Source organism: Colias eurytheme, chromosome 7, assembly GCF_061535395.1.
Source record: "Colias eurytheme isolate Ceu_HAF_F1 chromosome 7, ilColEury1 Martin Lab GWU primary, whole genome shotgun sequence".
NCBI classification, from domain to species: Eukaryota; Metazoa; Arthropoda; class Insecta; order Lepidoptera; family Pieridae; genus Colias; species Colias eurytheme.
Genome location: NC_142986.1, coordinates 10065781 through 10088923, shown reverse-complemented (window position 1 = coordinate 10088923; position 23143 = coordinate 10065781). Strand labels below are relative to the sequence as shown.

At 32.6% G+C, this 23143-nt stretch overlaps 2 protein-coding genes and 1 long non-coding RNA gene across 3 annotated transcripts in view; 1 reads left to right on the top strand and 2 right to left on the bottom strand.

Moving 5' to 3' along the window:
* LOC149907295 (uncharacterized) overlaps positions 1-23143 on the bottom strand; it is a 52352-nt gene that overhangs the window by 11196 nt on the left and 18013 nt on the right. The gene's annotated exons all lie outside the window — the stretch shown is intronic.
* LOC149907297 (uncharacterized) lies at positions 1003-1720 on the bottom strand. Its single transcript, XR_016456917.1, has 2 exons — positions 1490-1720; positions 1003-1186 (listed from the first exon to the last, which is right to left on the bottom strand). It is a non-coding gene; the product is annotated as an uncharacterized LOC149907297 (long non-coding RNA).
* LOC149907296 (uncharacterized) lies at positions 2287-7568 on the top strand. Its single transcript, XM_090104021.1, has 4 exons — positions 2287-3106; positions 3587-3793; positions 4532-4938; positions 6879-7568. The coding sequence occupies exons 1-4, from the start codon at positions 2287-2289 to the stop codon at positions 7566-7568; spliced, it is 2124 nt and encodes a 707-aa protein (XP_089960147.1).

Below are 23143 nucleotides of genomic sequence, written 5' to 3'. Positions count from 1 at the left end.
CCATAGACAAATACTATTCGTCCATGTCTACACTTATGTAACATACAATCTAGTTTAGGGCTAAGGTCAGGGCTATTGAAAACGCATGAAATGGATCTAATTTTATATTTTCTCATTAAAAAACAGTTGGTGATGATGTATTGAATTATAACAAATTAAGAAAATTCTAATTCTAATATTCACCAACATTTTTATGACATGTTTCAAATAATTTAAATGCCAATATACCTCCCTTCTTTAGGGGAAAGGTCGAGGGTAGCATAAAATAAAGAATCTTTTTTATTTTTAATAAGACATAGCGATTGTTTTATTAGAGAGAAACTCCAAATATATTTATCATCATCACATCCATGAAACACTGCCCTAATGGAACAGGGAAATTAAAAATAATTTAAATATAAACACCGTAAATTGTGTTTGTCTCACAGAACAGTAAAAACATATAGAAGTGCTGTAATGTCTAATTAGTATGAAAACCAGTGTCGCCAAACCCACACATTTAAACCGATAGTTATACAGTACACTACAAGTAAACTATGCCTTTGATTGGACAGCTTAATTTGAGTAAAAACTGACTTAGGTTATAAATTCAGCATTTCAATATGTACCCTAACGCACCATGTTACGGTTTATTTTAGTATAACATCCCTAGGTATATTAGCTGTTTTGTTTCTCATTGCACAGAAATTCCAAATTCGAAAACATTCAGCTACTCCACAACAGAGGGCGTTAGTTTTCGATAGATATAAATTTGAAACGCAACACATAGAGATAAGGTTGAAATTTGTGTCACTCAACATTAATGACATTAACTTGATATTTATCTGATGCTATGCTCTGAGGGATGTCAGCCTTGTTATCGATAATTCACAAATAAATATTTTTTGTGTATTTTTTTTTCTTTCTTTTATATGAGTATAGTATAATGCGTCACATTTTGGAGTATGTTTATTACTACTAAGTACGTCTTTTTATATTATTATTATTAAATAAAAAACGGAATAGAATAGTATAAATCTATATTTACAAAATACAAACAGAAAATATGCATTATTTTAAATCTTGGAACTGCTGTAGGTTTGATGTATCGGTGGCCTATGTTAGATGCTTAGTACTGTTCGGCATCCAGTTAACTCGTCACGTTGCATTTATCCATTTCTCTTTTAAATTAGCCTCTTTGGGAAATCTATAAATAAATTAGACAAATGAAAGCTAAGGAAAAATAAAATAAAATTTAATATTTATAATGTTTGTCTTTTCTAAAGTATCGATACTGTCGATATGCACCACAAGCATCACTAAAGCGACATTCGTTTGTTTATTGCAATAATATTCCAGAAAGTCTTGTTTGCTGTTCAATCTATAATAGTACTAATTTCTTATGGATTAAGGTTCATTTTGACTAGATATTTGTATACAATTTTGACAAATTACGACAAGCGAAGTTATAACATAAAATATAATTAAAATAAATTAAAATAAGACTTACCGACGGTATGAAATGCCTTCATTGCTGATATTATTTCGTCTGCTATCATTTTTGCACTCTTTATACCGAACAACACGTCCTAATTAATGAATAAATATGGAAAAAAGGTTTGACAGCTGACAACCGACTCGAATATTTTTCTGCGCACAACTGAGAGCAAGTTAGGTGATCTTACCTTACTAGTGACACGTGGGCCACGCCCACATCACACTTCTATCTACTTTACTGTTCTGTGGTTTGTCTCTTATAATCGTAACTGTCAAAAAAACGTAAAACTCTGTAATGAACCTTAATGCAGTAAAGTTAGAGTCTATTATGGTCTATTATTTATGTTGTGATCTTCGCATTCGATTTTTAAAGTTTTCAAGTGCGGTTTTAAAAATTTAAAAAACAATTTATTATTGTTATAATAAATATAATATTATTTAAATATTTCTAAAATTTATAACATAGTTCAAAATTACAGGTTTCAAATAAAATTATAATTTATTATAGATACAAGGTCCATTAAATAGAACGCTTTAAATTGTATAACTTCTTCATTGATTTCAAACTTGAAGGTAGATTGAACTTAAAAGTAATTATGCCTGCGTTCAATCATCCTTTTACTGGAGGAATTTCTTCGAGACACCGTCGTAACACGTGGTAAGTTGAATTTTTATTAATTTTAATATTCACAAGGGGTATTTTAGTAATTGGTTTACCTTATACTTGCTCTGATAAACGATTTGATAGCAACAAAACGCCGGTTAACAAAAAACAATGTATTTTTTCTTGTGTCGTAGTTTTAACAAAAAATGGACGAAGAAGAAGTGCTTGCTACGGTATCGGAAGAACCGTATCCAGTGTTCCTCATTCCCAAAAAGTGTTTGGTTTTGGAAACAAACTTGGAAGTTACCGGTAAATTAATTCTCGATTTAAATGTTACGTCGTTGGACACAGAAGGGAACGTCATGTGTATTTACTCGGGTTACTGCAATGTAAAACTCGTAGACAGTTATAATATCAGCGAAGATTCAAATTCTTCTGAATCCATCCAAAACGCTACTGTAAGTGAAAGCAATCACAATGACTCTTCTTACAACCAGTCACAAGTCTGGATTGACCCAGCGAGGAGCCCATATGTATATAACAACTACAATACAACAGAGGCCCAAGAGAAATATTCTATTTATCAAGAATCACACTCAAGTCACATAACTGTGGAACAGCATAGCACATACATTACCCAGAATGTATTCAACTGCAACAAATCCATTCATTATGCAGCGCCAGAAGAGTTTGAGCACAAAAAGTTTAGAAAGAGTCATTCGGTGGACATAAACAATCAGACTAGTTATGAAGATGATGAATTACAGTGTGGTGTTTATCTCTCCCAGCTTTCTGATGATATAATTACTGCTAAAGAGAATAAAGATAGGGAGGAACTGAAATACATAGATATTCAGAGTAACGATAGTGCTCTAAGACAGTTAATGTCCAAAGATATACAGTCGTTGTCGAAACAGCAACGGACTATTTTGTACTTAGGACATGATTCACAGTTTGGTCAGACGATACAGAATATAGCAATCAATGATCCCTCATTGGAATGTAAAGATAGTGATGTGGTCGTGGGTATGTATATTTTGCATATTAAATTATTAATAACAATCAACTGCTATTTATTTTTAAAACTTACATAAATTTTATTAATAGGTTTTACATATGGATTATTTAAGTTTAATTTTTATAATACAGTATTTATTATTGTTTAGATAAATTAAGCTAAATATGAATACTATTCCTCAAACTTTAATATTATAAACAGAATTATCATAATTAACGGTTGGATTTAAAATAACATAGAACTAAGTAATTGTAAATGTTTAGCTATTAATTTTGTTTAATAAATTATTAATTTAGATGAATACATATGACTAAGGTATATCAGTATAAAATATATTTATCTTTCAGTTTATTGTAATTAAAATACTGTTTATATAAGTTACTTAAAGTATAAATTTAATAGCAAATTATAAAACCACTAACTACAAATGTCAATTTGTATTCTCACATTATGTTCATAAAGTTCAAATTCCCATGCACATTTTTCAGACACCACTAATAATATAATGAACAAAAAGTACCAGTGTGACAAATGCAAGCAGATATTTGATCAAATAACAACATTCAAACAGCACATGGTTTCAAGCCATAAGAGCCCTAAAGCCTCGACCATTAATGATGAAGAATTTAAATTCAATTGCACTTATTGTAAAAAGAATTTGAAAACTCAATCGAAATTTGAACAGCATTGCTTGGGTAAGTTGAAAGTTATGTTATTTTTTGGTGGTAAAATTAATCAGAGGATTTTATATATTGTAGATATAGGATTTTATATATGTTATACTTTGTATTTTAACTTCTTGAAGGAAGTTCTTATTGGAATGTTTGTGAATGTGAAGTGATTGTTCAATTATTTAATTTAAAATCTAAGATATATATTAATATGATAGATGATATTATGGTTTATGAATATTTATAATAATATGTATTCTAATTATTATTGGTATAGGTACATATTTCTCTGACAAGATTAAGTAGGTACACTTAGCTTAGAAAATTGCTGATATAACATATTGTGTCTTTGTTTAATCTATCTATGTGGACAAAGGTAGGTCAGGTAAGCTATAAAGGCTTGATTGACTTTATATTGAATATTTTATTCTTCATTCTAAGTAATTAATATATGTATGTCATTTTATACATTGCATAAAATAATCATTCATGTACAACTGTACAAATGCTGGTTCAGCTAGTTTATTGCCATGCTATGTGTTTTTTTTACTTTTTATTTCCAAAATGCCATAATAAGTATAATGTTTTTAAGTTTACGCTACTTAGCTACGGCGCTGATTTAGACGAAATTTGCAATGAAAATATTTAAGACGCCAAGTCAAGCATATGCGCATTTTTTTCAAAAAAATATTGTTGAAATCTTTTGTCTTTGCTTTAATCCGCGGGGCGGCGCTAGTGCACAACTATATTTGTTTCTTCCAGGTCACGGCGACCCAGAACTAGAATGTGACAAGTGCCACAAGGTATTCGCCTCAAAATTCACTCTTCGCAACCACACCAAGATACACACTCGGAAACACGCCTGCCATTACTGCAAGAAGTCCTTTTCTGACGACGTTGCGTTACAGGACCATATAAACAAAAAGCACTTTAAGTTCACGTGCAATTACTGTGAATATACCACAGAGGAGTATGAGGACTATAAGGCTCATATTGGCTTGCATAACGTGAAGAGTGACTCGGAGTGCAGTTTGGATAGTGATTGTGTGGTGGACTACAGAGTGGGGGAGAGGGATATAGCTGAAGCGAACTCGGTGATACAGAAAGTGATGTCCAATAAGATGTTCCTGGTACGGTCCAAGTGGAATAAGAACACTAGATGTCGAAAGGTGATTGTTTTTTTTATTTTTAGCGGGGAAGGGGGTAGTGAGACGTTTTGCGGGATTTTGAGAATATTTATTGGCGACTTAGTTAAGTGCATATTTATTAGTTTAGTTTTTTTTTGTTTTATTAATTCGAGCACACAGGTTGGATCAAATAACATGCTATAATATAAAGTTACATCACAACCGGTTAAATTGTTCTCCAGGAGTTTTTCTGATATAATTATTTTAATATATTTTCTATTTATAGGGTTTATACTTCGATACTGTTCTCGTTCTTTATAATCATTTCGTAATTCGTGTGTCAATTAATTTAAACTATTTTTGCGTAATTGTGTTGTTTACACGATTTACTTAAAAAAGAAAATTAGCAACAAGACATTGCAATCAGTGATATACTTACACCTTTATTTCTATATAGTATTTCTACATCATTGTTTACAAAGTTACGTCGTATCCAACTCCTTAGAAAAGTTACGATTCCAGTTAGCGATCTTGATAAGGCACTTCCGAACTACATTTAACGCGTTTTAAATAACATGCGAGGTCAGTTATTCAAGAATGTCGACAAATTACCTAATGGGTGGTCATCTTAACCAATAATTATTCCAACGGTCATAATTCAAAGATACTACGATTATTTTCTTGTTAAAAACGGGAAATCTTCGTAGTTAGTTTTGTCATTAATTTCTTCATATTATGATCATTATTATGATCATAATTTACCCGCACCCGAATAGTTCCCTTTCCTGTGCGATTTCCGGGATAAAAAAATAGCCAATGTCTTATTCAGCCTAAGTCTTCACCTAACTACATACCAAATTTCATTGTAATCAGTTCAGTAGTATATTTGCGTAAAAGAGTAACAAACATCCATCCATGCATCCATCCTCACAAACTTTAGCATTTATAATATTTGTAGGATATGATTAGTCACATATCAGAATATGATATGTACTTAATACTCGAGCAAAAAATCGATAAAAATCAATCGTACAAATAACCTTATACAAATGAATAGCCCTCACAAGTTTGACCTCTTTAAAATAAAGATAGTATTGTTGATAAATAATATGGGTTTAACAGCCGATATGAGAAATGATTCAACAATCCAAATGGTTATCTACAAACATAATTTCTTGTTCCAATTAGTGATACTGATATTAATTAATTTACGTATTACTAGATTGAGGTCAATGCCATAGATGGATATTGTTTTAAAGTACCTATTCGTAATATAAGAAAGTTATTTTATAAATAGCCTTGGTTGCGTTGATCAGTTTTTAGTTTATTTTTAAATACGTCGTTTAAGTAAAACCGGATTTTCCAATTAAACTCAAACATTTATTTATTCAATTAGACTTCTTTTAGAAGCACTTTTGAATCGTCGTTACATATTTATAACATTTACCACTTTCGGTAAGCAGCAAATATTGGTGTGTATATCAATTTGTTACCTTTCTCCCATGACTTGAGCCCATGAATTTAAACTTCGGTTAAAATAGCAAAAACGAATGAATATTTTTTCAACAAGGTTGCGAATAAGACTAATATTAAGGCTGAAATTCGCTTGAAAATTCTGTCACCTATCTGGTAAATCCTTGCATATTTTTTATCTTAGCTTATCATATTATAAAAAGGATTGTAGACTGCTTCATAGTACCTCATCAACTTATTTAGTTAGAATATTTTAAGTGTAGGTTTTCACCTACACACGTAAAGTAGGTAGTTAGTTTGTTTAGACTTTAGTATATGAAAATCTATCCAATTATAATATTCATGACATTCTGATGGAAAGTTCGTAATTTAAATATGCATTATTTATGTTCTTTAGCTTCTGCATTAGACTTGCTTTAGAAATGTCTCATCCCTATAATCCCAGCTTAAAGTTGTAGCTAGTAATATTATTCTAAAAATCCAATTTCAAGCTCATTTTCTATTCGTAGGTGTGCGACGTGTGCAAGAAGAAATTCGACCGTATCAGCGATCTCAAACGTCATTTGATCGAACATGTCATAAGGAGCACTCTAGCGAAGACGCCGGTTAATAAAAATGGCACCCTCACTATCCTCTGCGAAGTTTGCCAAGCGGAAACGTTCACTAAAGTCGATAAATATAAAGCTCATTTACGCGAGCACGCCAAACTCACGCTATACAAGTGCACCTTTTGCGATAAATCCTTCAGCGATTCTAGCAACTTCTCGAAACACAAGAAAATCCACGGCACCATGTTCTTCCAGTGCGACCTGTGCCAGCGCAAATTTCACTCGAAGAAAATGATAGCGCAACACATGGAATATCACAATAAGAATACGCCGATCTCTTGCTTCTTTTGCGATAAAAGTTTCTATTTCGAATCTATGCTAAATAAACACATAAGGTCCTATCATTCAAAGGAAAGTACTAGGTTTCGATGTAGATTCTGCGCGGACTACTTCGGGTCTCTGAAGGATAAGTGGGACCACGAGTGGAAGATACACAACGTCAGAAAAATTATCGTCGATTGTTTACTTTGCGGGTCGAAGTTTAGGAAGTATTCGGAACTGAAACGTCATTGCAATGACAAACACTCGATGGAGATTCCGCCCGCCAAATTGTTGAATAAAAGGCAGTCGCCATTTTACATTGACGACTAGTTGTTTATTGTCATATTTATTGTTTTTATAGTTATAAATTTTGCATTCCGTGACGCATCGGGTATTATCGTAGCGTCGTGGAATTTGTAAAAGTTATTTATTTTAGAGTTTACGTTGCAGTTGTAAAGACTGATTTGAAAAATCAAGTTCATTTTTGTTTTTGTTTTTAAAATGCAAGCGGTACAATCATTTTAACATCTCTTGTAGGCAGTACTTATATATTTATTAATTATTGTTGTTTAATTTTTCTATTAAATCTTTTCTTAGTCTCGTTTACATTTGATAGAGATGGATTTTTTACTTTTTTGTTTATTTATTTTGGTGGCGGTTTTGAAAATGTATTAAGACCATGAGCTATTTTTTTCTTGTTAAATTATTGAAAATAAGGTTGTTCATTAGATTTTAAGTTATTTTTGTTCCTTATTTATTTTAGGCTTCTTTTAAACAAAATTGTCATTAGGTACTAAGGTATCTTGTTGGTTGAAATATATAACTCGGAATTGAATTTGTTTTTTTATTTTAATAAATTTGATAAAGATTAACTACATATATATAGGTATGCACCTTCATGCATAGTCTCTAGTTTCTGGGGAAGTGTAACATATTATGGCATATGAATAGCTAACATCTAAATACAATTTATGCGTGTCTAATTGAGATGTGTGGTTGTGGCACTCCAACTCTCACGCTAATTCACACATTGTAAATCGTATTCGCAACCGTAAGGTAAATCATCAGCATGAAGCCATAAACTAGACTTCACGTGCGACCTTGGCCGAGCGCGCATGCGCGGGTCACCTGCCATAGAGCATAGACATCCGATTTCCACTTTTCTTACAGTCCGCGAGTTCGCGTTGTCTGTGTCACGCGTGTCGGGTTTTGGCGCGCAATTCAGCGGACCAACGATAGCTTAATATAACAAATTATTGACATAATTCCGCTCCTATATTGTGTTGTTTTGCGTTTGTGGACTGCTGTTTTAGTGATAATTGTGTTTGCGGTTGTTGGCATTCTGATAAGGTTAGTAAACGATTATCCTAAGTAGTCACGTTTCGGTTTGACCAACGTACGATAATAGATTGCCATACAATGTTTATTAATTATTTGTTATTAACACTGGCCGGTTTGGTTGTTGCTTAGTGTAAGCACTCTGTCAGGCAAAATTATATGTACGAATAACAGTGTTAAATTGTATAACCACAAAGCAAAGGTTACGAAAATTGGTATAACTGAAAAGTAAAAAAAAAAAATACAGCGGTTTTACGTACATAGGTATATTATTGTTTTTTAATTGAATCGTTGATTATAATTAAATTTTGACATTGATAGTCCGCTATTGTGAGTTATACATTGCTTTTTAAAATAACTGTGCATTTAAGTTTGTTATTATTATCTGTAATAATGTATTTGCAAACAACAAATTGACGTGGGATCGATGTGCTTATCAAAATGTTTTTATCCTCGTCTGACGTGACGTCCAATAAATGCAATTTTTGCAATAGTCGTAGTAATTATTTTATAAAATAAAATGATACCTAACTAGTTAGTTACGACTATTCCAATGCGATAATATTTTGTGATACAATAACGATAATTGTTTTAAAAGCAATTATCGTACCTATATATAATCACAATTTTTAGCTTTCAAAAGGAAAAATAAAATACCAATCACTGTATGTAAATTGTAATGACTAGTTAAGTAGCTGGTAAGTATATACCTAGGTATATGTATATAACGAACTAGCTTTCCGACTGCGGCTTCGCCCGCGTTTTCAAAGAAAAATCCGCATAGTTCCCGTTCCCGTGGGATTTCCGGGATAAAACCTAGCCTATGTTACTCGTGGATAATGTAGCTTTCGAATGGTGAAAGAATTTTTAAAATCGGTCCAGTAGTTTATGAGCCTATTCATTACAATCAAACAAACAAACAAACAAACAAACAAAGTTTTCCTCTTTATAATATTAGTGTAGACGTACCTAAATTACTTCTATGGTATCTCTTTAAAATTGAGTAAGTACTTATTGTTTACTAGCTTTCCGCCAGAGTCTTCGCCCGCGTAGTCAAAGAAAAACCCACATAGTTCCCATTCCTGTGGGATTTCCGGAATAAAATCTATCCTATGTCCTTCCACAGGTCTCAAGCTATTTTTATACCAAATTTGAAGTAAATCCATGCAGTACTTTTTAAGTTTATCCCGGACATACCTACATACAGACAAACAGACAAAATATATGTCTACAATTCTACATCATCGCAATACTAAGCAAATAATATCCCCTCACATACCAAAGCCATAATAAGATTCACGTGTTAATTACCATACCATAAAGGAACATTTTTTATTACTATTTAATTCGTGAATGACTTATTGTTATAATAATGTTTAGGTATTTCATAAAAACTTATTGACAACACTTATCGATTCTATGTTTTTTTTATGATTGTTTTGGTAGGTATATTATGATTGACCGCCTGCTTGGGACAGTGGTTAACGCGTAAGCGTAAAACCGAGGGGTACTGGGTTCGATTCCCGGTGGAAACGAAGAAAAAAAAATGTCTCGGTCTGGCAGGACACAGAAGGCTGATCACCTACCTGTCCCTAAAAAAAAACGATCAGTGAAACAGATGTATGCAAAATGCATCTGCCCCCTTACCCCACTAGGGGACACGGGACATCACTTTTTATATTATGTAGAATTACAAGCTTAAAAGGTACGTGTATATAAAGGTATAATTAGATCGAGAATCAATACTTTCTACATATGTACTTACTTATTTGATCAATCACCAAAAAAAATATACCTACTTTACATTTTATACTATAAACGGTCCGCCCCGGCATCTCCGGTATTACATACCTATATGTAAGTATGTATAGAATTAGTACTCAGGGATATCATCGATACCTATTCCAAGGGTGGAAGCATTTTTGAAATCGTTCCGGTAGTTGTTGAGATAAGTGTGTTCAAACAAACATACTCTTCAGTATGATTAGTATACATAAAAATACTACAACTAAAGGTTTTAAGATTAAATATCATACAGACGTAACCCAGACATAAAATTTCAACAGCTTTACAATAAGAGCAGATCAAAAATAGACCTTGTAATAAGCGCATACGCACAGAAAAAGAATACCTACTTATGAAACATCTGGTTTGTATCATGCAATCGGTTTATGTTGCAAGTTAAATTAAACATAACAATATTTGTATAAAAAATATTATGCAATAAATAATGTGTCGATGAAGCAACTTGAAATTTGGGTATATTTTTGGATTTTTTTATTTATTTTCGTAAAGTAGAGAAAGTATAGGTATATTATGACAAACCTACAAGCGCCAGCATAGTCTTAACTCTTAGCTAAGGTACCTATAGGTCCTTAAGTACATATTATTATCTGTGGATAAGTTATTAAAAAAAAAAAAAAGAATCCATAGGATGTATCGTCGAAACCAATACATCCTGTTGACCTGGAATCGGAATTTGGCACGTGTAAGATACAAATAAAGGAATACACGCGAAAGTCGTAAATTTATAAGTAACTATACAACACATTTTTGAGAAATTTTCAATTTGAGGACATAAATTTAACTTCATTCGACGTTTTCCCCAAATAACTCTCCGTACAAAAAAATTACTTTTCAAAATGATCATTATTTTTAAGTAAACAAAAAATGTATATTGACGTCATTACATCTATACCTACATACTTCATTCAACGAACTTTGCACCTACCTCATGAAATATAATATTTTCATGTTAGAAGAAATTATAATTTATAATGGTCATACACAATAACGCAACTTGGATCCGGTAAACTTTACAATTAAAAACAACACACCAGCTGCAGCGTCACCATTTTTTTTTTATAGTGGGGAAATCTTCCAAAGATACCCACGGCCCCCGGGGAAGGAGCCGTGGGTTATGTCGGATTCTTACCGACTAAAACCCCACTGTGTTCCGTCGAGCCGCTTTAATGATGGGGCCGCGGGTATTTGTTAGAATTCTTCCGCGACAGCTGCAGCGTCACCAGCAATTCATTTACTTTTGCATTTAAATAGGCTTAGTTCTGTCAAAAACAGCTTCCAGCAAGATAATTCACGTCATATACTAAAATTTAAATTTTTTAAGATTTAGTTTTCTCTCCTGCTAGAATAATTTCTTCCCTACCCAAGAATATTTATCTTCCGCATTTAAAATATTGTCTTTGAATTATTTTTGTTATTCTATGAATTATGGATTTTTATTTATGGTGTAAAGATTTCCAGATTCTATATACTCTCATAAAATCTATACTTCCATACTAATATTATAAAGCTGAAGCTTGTTTGTTTGTTTGAACGCGCTAATCTCGGGAACTACTGGTCCGATTTTAAAAATTATTTCGGTGTTGGATAGCCCATTCATCGAGGAAGGCTATAGCCTATAGGCTATATAATATCATCTCGCTAAGACCAACAGGAGCGGAGCCGAAACCGAAGAGCACAGCTAGTATTATGTATATAACTGCCAGTGGACAAAATGGGTATTTAAATTGTAAAACATCCAAGCGACTGTTATAGACTACAAGCCGGCATAGGACAAAAATATGGGTCAAATGAACCACCAGGGGACATATCTAGAACGATAGCAGAGCAAAAAATAATAAGATTCATCACTATGCCGTCACTTGTAAGCTGTCCAACTGAGTGCAGATGAGAATTGAAAAGTACAGGTAGACTCGGTAAATTTTGGTCATATATTTTTGTACGGCATTCTTAACCATCGATAGATCCATTAAAAATAATAAGAAACCGCTCAGTGCCGTACAAAAATGGTGGTCCACCAAGTCGGAATTTTTATTTAATTTCCGAGAGTTACCGGGGGTAAATTTGGTCATTTGACCATGTACGGCATCTGTGTCATACTATTGCTATACTGCTTTTAATCCATTATTCCGCAACGCCGTACAAAAATCATGGGGACAAGGGGAAAAAATCGAGATTTGTAATCCCCTCTCTTTCCCCACTCCAGGGGGTCATTTGACACAACATGAAATAAATTTATTTTTAAAGTATTTTATGCATAGATAATATTTTTTCATGTGCCGTACATTTTCGTTGGTTCAAAGGGGAAAAATCTGAAAAAGAAAAAAATCCATATAACGAAATGTTTGCTTTATATTTTTATAATAAAATATAAATATACATTAATATTAAGAAGCTCGAGGTGGTTAATTATCACCTTGGAAAGTCGGAGTCAAGTGGAATGGACTCCGTTAAATTGATGAACTAATAAAAAAGCTATGAACGAAAAGATGTGAATTAGTTATATGCAATCAGTCCATGAATACAGGTAAAGTCACAAGCAAATGCTAGTAATATATACATATTCAAAATGTACAAGTAAAGCGCTTTCAAATGATACCAAACACTGCATATTTATCTTAACTTTATTTTTTTACTCTGTATGTTTTGTCCGCTAGAGGGCGCCACATTAGATTTTGTGAAACCCCATATAGCCTTTAGCTAGCTGGTCGTTGGTTATCCAGTGAACAATTCAGACGCCTCTAATGATATGTCATTTGTCGAATTCTGATAAGTAGTTTAGAAGTTACGAGGGAATAGATGAACATACATACATGACCTGTAAACAACCATAACCCTCCTTTTGCTTTGCCGTAGTTGGGTAAAAATATGTTAATGCCGTACTGTATCAAATGGCCATAAAGCACTCTTAAAATTGTAGCTTTCGTCGCTTTCATCAGCCTAAAAGATGTGGTCTGCACAAAAATGTACGGCATCGTTTTTTCCTAATTTATCTATGTTAATACTATTTAAAACAACGGATAAAGTGTAGAAAACTATTATATTTCATTAATCTACGATGTTTAAACTTTAACAAAATTTCTGGTTTTGCATTTCTCTATAACTTTTTTTAGAACGGTTTCTTTTGAACGGCAATACTATACAACAATTGAATATTACAATATCATGTTAAAAAAAAGTTCCCGTACAGGGTCAAATGACCTTACAGCTCTTTATATCAAGAATTCGATGAAATTAAGATGATTATTGGTATACATTTAAAAGAACAATTATTTTTTGACGGCATTGCTTTTAATAGTACTTTTGAGTGCTAGATAATGTTTTGGAACCGAAGCCGTACTTAGTCAAATGACCCCCTGGAGTGGGGAAAGAGAGGGGATTGCATCTCTCGATTTTTTCCCCTTGTCCCCATGATTTTTGTACGGCGTTGCGGAATAATGGATTAAAAGCAGTATAGCAATAGTATGACACAGATGCCGTACATGGTCAAATGACCAAATTTACCCCCGGTAACTCTCGGAAATTAAATAAAAATTCCGACTTGGTGGACCCACATTTTTGTACGGCACTGAGCGGTTTCTTATTATTTTTAATGGATCTATCGATGGTTAAGAATGCCGTACAAAAATATATGACCAAAATTTACCGAGTCTACCTGTACTTTTCAATTCTCATCTGCACTCAGTTGGACAGCTTACAAGTGACGGCATAGTGATGAATCTTATTATTTTTTGCTCTGCTATCGTTCTAGATATGTCCCCTGGTGGTTCATTTGACCCATATTTTTGTCCTATGCGGGCTTGTAGTCTATTAGAAACTCGGCCAACGGATAAATTTTACCACAGTTACAAACTTTTAGTTCTAAAATTTTCTGGTGCTTTCATTTCTTCGATAATGTTCTCAATTTTACTCTTAAAAGGTGATGTCCATTCTGAATGTACATTACAATTTAATATTTTAAGTTTGAATAGATTTTTTGATATTTTTTTGGATTTCGCGCGTTTTGAATAACTCCACGGAATCAAAAAAAAAACTCACCTGACCTTACCACTTACCTTTACCTCATAAATGTTTTGTTCGCGCGTGAAAACGCCAAGCAAAGCCTATTACACATTATTTTATTTGGCATAAAGTTAGCAACATAAAATATTACCACTTTTATCTGCGTAAACCAGCCCTCATCTATAATTACGCACATTTATGCCCTGTTTCACCCTTGGGCACAACCCCTTCACGGTTCAGATCCTAGATGGGGTAAGACCCAAAGGTAGACAGTTAAAAATATCTAGATTTACAGTTCACTAGATAACTCCTTATCTATTTCTGTTAATTTAAAATGTAATTTTGAATTTAATAGCGCCAGTATTTTATTAATTGCATCATCGGCGTAATTATTATCATCAACGCTGGAAATTAGATACAGAAAAATTTTCTGTACTATAAAATTATACTAGGTAAATAGCCGTAGGGTACGTTTGGTAGTTTTAACTTTAATAGCAACACGAAAACTTCTTGAAATAAAATAAATAAATGCTATGAAAAAGTTCGAAGGTAGGAATTATTTTTTTTTATAAATGTGCTCTATTTTGTTGGAAATATAATTTTTAGATTAATTTATCCATTAAGCTAATTCAAAGTGTGATTGAGCAGACACCCTCGGGCGTCATAAATAGGGTCATTAGTAACTATAAATAAAATCTATTTTAGTCGTTAGAAAATTATATGAAAAGTAGACAAAACTTTATTCACAATCATATTTATTATGAGTGGATAATAATTAGCATCTTTATGAAAAATGGTATTAATGGATGGGTTTATAGAAATTAAAAAAAAATTACCCTGGAATAAGACCGAAAAATCCAGAAAAAATGAACAGAAAAAATATCTGAAGCAAACACTTCAGTTGTCAAAAACACAACAAACAAAAACTACAATCGAATAGTTAACCTTATTTTAAGTCGGTTAGAAAGGCCAAAATGACTGACACTTCAAACAATGGCATTAGGTAGGGAAAATCGTGATATTCCTTTGATCTACTATTTCATCACTTGTTTATATTATTTTATGTGAAATAAATAAGGATAACGGTGAAATGTCAATTTTATGCTTAATCAAATAATCGATTACTTATACTCCATTTAGATATAGGTACGCTTAGTCCTGTCAAGTCAGTAGCCGACCCCTGAGTGTAAAAATTGAATAAAAAGAGTACAAATTACAATGCATTAGTCATTCATCATCACTACATACTATAAAACAAAGTCGCTTTCTCTGTCCCTATGTTAAGGGATGTATGCTTAAATCTTTAAATTTTGATTTTAGATTTTGATGCGGTTTTTTTTATAGATAGAGTGATTCAAGAGGAAGGTTTTAGTATATAATTTATTAGGTTTTAGACAAAGCGGGCGGAGCCGCGGGCGGAAAGCTAGTATTGTATAAATGTATAAGATAAAATAATTCTACTCGTTTCCTTATGAAAATAGGATAAGGATTCAAATCCTATAGCGTTAAGGCACCATTTCTAATTCTATTCACATACAAAACTAAGGTCAGCCAGATACGCTATAAAGTCAAGTTTCTATAGACATTTTGAATAAAACATAAGAACGCGGGTATTTCCAAAAAAGTTCCGTTATGAATACGCCTCTTGACTTATCATTTCTTATGATAATTGTATACAAATATGTTCCTTTTCTGTTACGGTGTTCAAATATTATAATAACAAAGTTATAGCGCATTCATAGTTTATAGTTTTACGTGATTTTCCAACAGAATGCAGAACGTTTTATAGCGTCGTGAAAGCTGCATGGTTCTCATTGAAAATATTTACTAGCAAGCGAAGGAAGCTTCTGGAATATTGAGATGCGTGCATTGTTGTGGATTTTCTAGAACAGGAGGCTAGTTGTAAATAAACTCAGTACTTTTATCATTAACCGAATCTGTTTGTTTTGATTAATGCTCATTATGTGCTATTACATTTCATGTACTTACCTCAATTTGTCATTTATAGACATCTTACATAATTGAAATCATTCCTAGACCCTAGTATACCGATCAACCTATAATCTCTTTATTATTTCCCTTCTACTTGCTTCTTGCCGTCCTTAAAACGAAAACCATGCACTCCCATTATTACTAATACAAATACCTACAACGTTAATATAAGATCCTTACGGTGCGTAAATCTGCCTCTAAAAACCCGTAACTGGCGAATATCATAGCAGTCTTTACCACATCAGACATGGTGAATCCGAGCAACTACATTCTAGCTCCTTGCGTCACATGTTTACGGTATTACAGAGTTTGCCAGCATGTAAACATTTATGATTTAACGCTTATTGTTCTGGGAATCATAAAACAAAGTTCTAACCATGTTTAGGTAAAACAAGATACATTTTGAGGAGAGTGAACAGGTACATTTTAGGGAAGCGCGCTCCATCTTAGGCCACATCTCAGCTTATGGTACGGGAGCCAGGTGCAAATTTGGTTAATTATTTCCTCTCAAGAGATAATTCGTCAGACGCATCAGAGTATAGTATTATAAAGCCTCGTGAACGTCAGCTGGCGCTCGGTTGGGGGGTTGAGCGGTTGTAGCCTCCCACGCACGTAGGAAAAAAAATACATTCATTCATTCATTTCCTCTCAGCTAAAAATTTGTCAAATTGTAGCTAACCCAATATCTCAACGAAAAAAAAAATCAGCTGGTTACAACATGGTGTATTATACGTCAGCTGGTGTCTCGAACATGAAAGTTAAATTTAAAGAAAAATTCATTTTCCGTGATTTCCTCTCAAACAAAAATTTACCTGATGATAGCTTATATGTAACTGTGGATAAATATATAGGTCAGCTGGCTGTATCTTGGTGGAAAAACCGTCAGCTGATACGGGAGGCTACAACCGCTCTTCCCCCCAACCGAGCTCCAGCTGACGTTCACGAGGCTTCATAATACTATACTTTGATGCATTTTACTAATTACCGCTTGAGAGGAACTTGGTCATAAAATCTGTTCCTGGCTCCCGTACCATTACCATCAGGCGAGATTGTGGCCAAGCGCTCCCCTATTGTACAATAAAAAAAAGAGAATGACTCAGATCGCGATTTTACTAAAACAATGAAGGTTATCAATTTGTAACGTGTTGTTTATTATTTTAATTTTGCTTTTGTGTATAAAATGAAGGCAAAGTTTCGCGTAATAACAGTGAAACTAACATGGTTTTATTTTTATAAGATCTTGTTATTATTACGATAACAAGTGTGTATTTTTGGCAAACTAAACTATGTGGCGTGCATATATTATTAATTATTTTTACAATACATCTTCTTCTTATGTATAAAAATTAATCGCAAAAGGTGTTGGTAAGCGCATAACTCGAGAACGGCTGAACCGATTTCGATAATTCTTTTTTTATTATATTCCTTGAAGTACGAGGATGGTTTTTATGTAGAGAAAACGTAAATATGTACCACGGGCGAAGCCGGGGCGGACCGCTAGTTTTAAATATAAGTTTGTTTCATAATTACATAGACATTTAAAATTATATGCACTTTTATAGATTCAGGTGTTTTAAGTTTATCTGAGGTGTAAGCCATATTTTTACTATTCTTATAAATAAATCGATATCACAATTTAATATATATTTTTATACAAAGGGACAATTCCAATACATTTATTGATAAAGCACATTCCTTTGTATATAGGTTGACCATTTTGTACGGAAATAAACGTTTTGGTCTATTTCTGTACATTGCTTGTTTTTTAATTTATATTTCCTTAAAATTTCGTAGATAAGAGAAAAAAAATTAACATTTTAAAAAAGGTTTTTTCAACTGCTTTTTAATCAATTAGAATAGATAAAAAACTGTCGCCAAGTTTAAAGCCAGTGCCGTTTTCATACATGAAATTAGCATATAAAATAAGCATTCATGATAACTTATTCAAACGGACCAGTGTTAGCAACCTGAAGTGAACTGATTATCGTACTAGGGGCGTAAAATTATCGTACATTTGGCGAATATGAATAGAAATTATCGTACTTTTTATTTTTTTTCAAATATACAGTGGTGGACGTTTAATTAGAAACAGGTAACACGATGAAGTAGTCATCAAGTTTATTTAACATTTGTGTATTAAAGTATTAGAGATTAAGCATTATTTCATATGTAATAGAACACCCGTTTATCTAGTTTTATAATAAATTGCTTAATTTTAATCAAACGTTAGCTTAAATTAATAAAATCAAACAACTTTAGGTGAAGTCTGATTTCCGCGTGTTTTCAGTCTGGACAACAAATTAGAAACAGCATGTTTCGAGTGTTCTAAAGTCAAAACCTATTAAAATGCCGTCAATATTTTTTTCATCTATAAATATTTGCACCGTTTTTTAAACATTCTATCTAAAAGTTTCTGAAAATTAATTTACTTTGCAGCAAAAATGGGTAAAAGTAAGATTCGTGACCCATCAACAAGAAAAATAATTTTAAGTTTACATTTTGACAAAAACTGGAGATACAGGAAAATTGCAAATCATTTAGAGTATTCGATAAAAAGATATTCAATGCTATAGTTTATTTCAAAGAACATGGTACTTCTGATTAAGTGCCTAGAAAAGCTTGACCATGAAAAACTACTGCTCGCGAGGATAGGTAAATTATTCTTTTCGCAAAGATAGATCCATTTAAAGGTTCCAATTCTATTAGGAAATATGTTTTTGCAAACGTGTGAAAATCTCTTACAATCTGAGCCACGACGTTGTGAAGCCGTTGTTGTCTATAAAGATTATAAGTTATAACAATCTAAAAACAACCCCATACTATAATGTTTCCTCCGCCTTGCTTAACTGTTTTTAATTTATTATCTAAGGTATGGTTAACTGGACGACGCGCGTATCTTTTGCCATCAGAATTGATTAAATTAATTTGTTTCGTCCCAAAATAAAACTTTTTCACTGGCGGACTGTTCTCAAACAATATTTCTTAGTAAATGCAAATCGTCGTTCCCTGCCTAATAAGAAGCTGTACTTTCCTGGCGTCTCTCACAAACAATTTTGCCTCGACTTACCACCCAAAAACCGATCTCATCGACACATGGCGTGGTTCATCTTCGGAAAAAACTAATTTTATAATAGAATTTGAGCTTTTAAATGGATCCATTTTTGCCAAAAGAATCATTTGCCTATCCTCGCGAGCAGTGATTTTTCATGGTCCAGCTTTTCTAGACACTTGATCAGAACTACCATGCTTATTGAAATAGACTGTAACATTAATTATCTTTTTATCGAACACTCTTAATGATTTGCAATTTTCCTGTAACTCCAGCTTTTGTTAAAATTATTTTTCTTGTTGATGGGTCACGAATCTTACTTTTACCCATTTTTGCTGCAAAGTAAATTAATTTTCAGAAACTTTTAGTTAGAATGTTTAAAAAACGGTGCAAATATTTATAGATGAAAAAAATATTGACGGCATTTTAATAGGTTTTGACTTTAGAACACTCGAAACATGCTGTTTCTAATTTGTTGTCCAGACTGAAAATACGCGGAAATCAGACTTCACCTAAAGTTGTTTGATTTTATTAATTTAAGCTAACGTTTGATTAAAATTAAGCAATTTATTATAAAACTAGATAAACGGGTGTTCTATTACATATGAAATAATGCTTAATCTCTAATACTTTAATACACAAATGTTAAATAAACTTGATGACTACTTCATCGTGTTACCTGTTTCTAATTAAACGTCCACCACTGTATATATATATATAAATAAATCATATAAATTGTAATATTGATATGTATGCAAGTTCTCTATAGTTAGTCTTTTTTTAATAACCGATATCAAATCAAAAGGACACTGAAACCCAAACGTTTTACGTGCCCTACAATACATTATACTCTTTGGTTTTACGCATGGTACAGATTACAGACCTGAACCGATTCCCTTTCCCTCTGAGCCCTTTCCACTGTTCAATAAACGCGCCAAGTTTAAAATTCACTCGGACAAAATTTCACTGTTCTCATGAAAGTTCGATATGAAACACGTCAAAATTTCATATTTGTATGGGTGAAATGATATAAATTCTCGAATTTTGCATGATAGAAATTATCGTACAATCAGCGTACGATAATAACATGCTATCGTACATCGTACGTAGGCACAAAATTATCGTATTTGTACGATAATTATCGTACGGTTCCGAACGCTGAAACGGACTCCTAGGAGCCAAACACAAAATATGCTGAATTATAAACAAACTTTGCTGTAGCCCAACTGGACAATATTTGCATGTAGGGCTGTCAAATGTTAAAATTTAATCATATTATGTTGTTAGTATACTGTGCTATAGTGAAACTAATCTGTAGGTTGTTGATGCTATCCTAAATTAAAAAAAATGTAATAATACCATATTGCTATCCCAAATGAAATTGGAGCCAAGTTCCAATAAAATGCAGGCACAATTGGGTACAACCAAATGATTTGTTTACTAGTATAAATTTCGTTGTTTCGGTGAAGGTCGTGTGCTCAAATCCGTCTCATGAACGATTTCTTTTTATTCCTTTAAAAATTTCGAATATTAGAATTCTTATTAAACTTATATACCATATATATACATACAGGTACTATTACCTGAAAATTTATATCTGCCTCAGTAATCATATTACACGACTAAAACTAATAGTATTTATAAACCTGCCCTTTAAATTTATAAATCTGTTTATTTATAAATCCGTCCTTTAGAGGTTATGAAAAAATCACGACCCACCCACGATCACTGTTCGACCCTCTTGTTTGTTTTCTACTCCCAAGTGTATAGACACGAAACATTTCATATTCCACCTCAATTATTTCCCTTTTTAAGGATTCTTGGTTCTGTATTCATAGGATTTCGACCGGGGTTCTTGTCAAATTATAATCGCGGTTCCGAAATAACTTTTATGTCGTGCTATACTTTTTTATGTATTTAATAAATTACTTTTGATTACAATTTTGAAGTGAAACTTCTTTAGGCGCGTTAAGAGTAAAATTGAGATGTCGCGTCATGGAAATTCCGTCACGTAAGGCGACGATTTTGGTATCTTAGAATCTTGCCAAAGAAGTTTCACTTAAGACACGTGTGCTCGACACACACGCTCTTTTTTTAAATTGCGCTTTGTCAAGCTTTTATCGGATATTATAGCATTTGTTTTCGTATACTTTATAGTTCATACAAAGAGTTAGAAGAAGTTTAATGAAGTTGTACTATTTCAGTGTTTAACGAGCATAACATTTCGTCTAAAGTCCTTGAAATTACATGAAGAAAGCAAAGTATGTATGTATAGCAAAAAAACCTTCATATAATTCAAAAGACAATATTAAGGATCATTAAACTTTATACGGATGAGAAGATAAATTATTTTCATATAGGTATTTCATAAATTTATTTTTTAAAACACAAAATTAAGCGCTTTAAACATTTCTTAAAAATAATAAAACAATAGATTAAAGTTGCGTGTTTTATGCAGTTAATGTCAAGAGAATTATGATAATTTAATTGCACGATGCAATTGTTTCTTGTTAACTAATTAAACGCAATGAAAAAATTCCCGCGGAAAGTTTTTAATTACTTAACGTGTAGTGGAATTTTGTTGCAGTAGTTTTATGTTTCAATTATTTTAGAACGAACACTGAAGAAGGGAACAACTGGGGTAGTACTAGTAGGCTGTTGGTAATATATTAAAACTATTAAATACAGTGCAACTAAAATCATTAAATTTCTGTATAATTTTACTTATCAGCTAAACCAATAAGTCTAAAAGTGTATACCTACAACCTGTTGGATAGCAGTTGGTGTCATATATTACGGCGACCTAATAACTAAATGACTGAGCAGTCATCAAGAACTGATCATTGTTTAGATTGCTTACCTTTAGATATCCTGATTGCGATTGTTAACTGCAACTATTCATGCCTTATTGAATACATGACTTCTGCCATTGCGAATCCTAAAAGGTAAAAAATGTTAGAGAGCTGAATAATGGATATAGGTACACGTGAGCTCTGATCTGGCAGATAATCTCTCCATTTTGAATACGATGAGTCCGAAGTATATTCAACCTTATTACTATTACTGGAGAGGTTCTTTTCACGTTTACCTTTCCACATCAAAAATTCCCGAATATTTATGGTCTTTGGCAACTTTGGAGCACATCAGCCATCCGTTCCTATAGCAACCAAATCTCATTTCAACTACATACTTACCAAGAATATAAGAGTGATGAAATTTAACCATAATATTGCTCGTGATGGGCTTGACAATGGAAATGGGCCAAGGGTCTCAACGAGGGGACAATGGGCCCTTATCGAGATTCGCTCATTTGCTACCAATTTGTATGGTGTCAATTTCATATTGGGGACTATTTTCTGGTAAGTATGATGGGAGTACTTGAAAGTTTCTTCAACTTCTGCTTTAATTGTCCGTAAAATGGGGTGTTTAATTTGTTTTGAAGTAGCGTACCTACTTAGTCTTTGAACTTTATGCGAAATGAGATGTCCTGTAATATTATAAAATTATTATGATATAGGACAATAGGTAGTGTTTCTTGTTTTAATATAATGCCGTATTTTCTTTGGAAATTCACTTAATTGGCATATACAAATGGCACATGTAGGTACAAACTTTAAATTGAGTTGTCTAGAAGATATCGCTCTCAGCCATATTCAATTAATTTCAAGTAGAATTAATAAAATCTGAGAAATATTTTTCCAACTTCATATTTCTTCTCGAA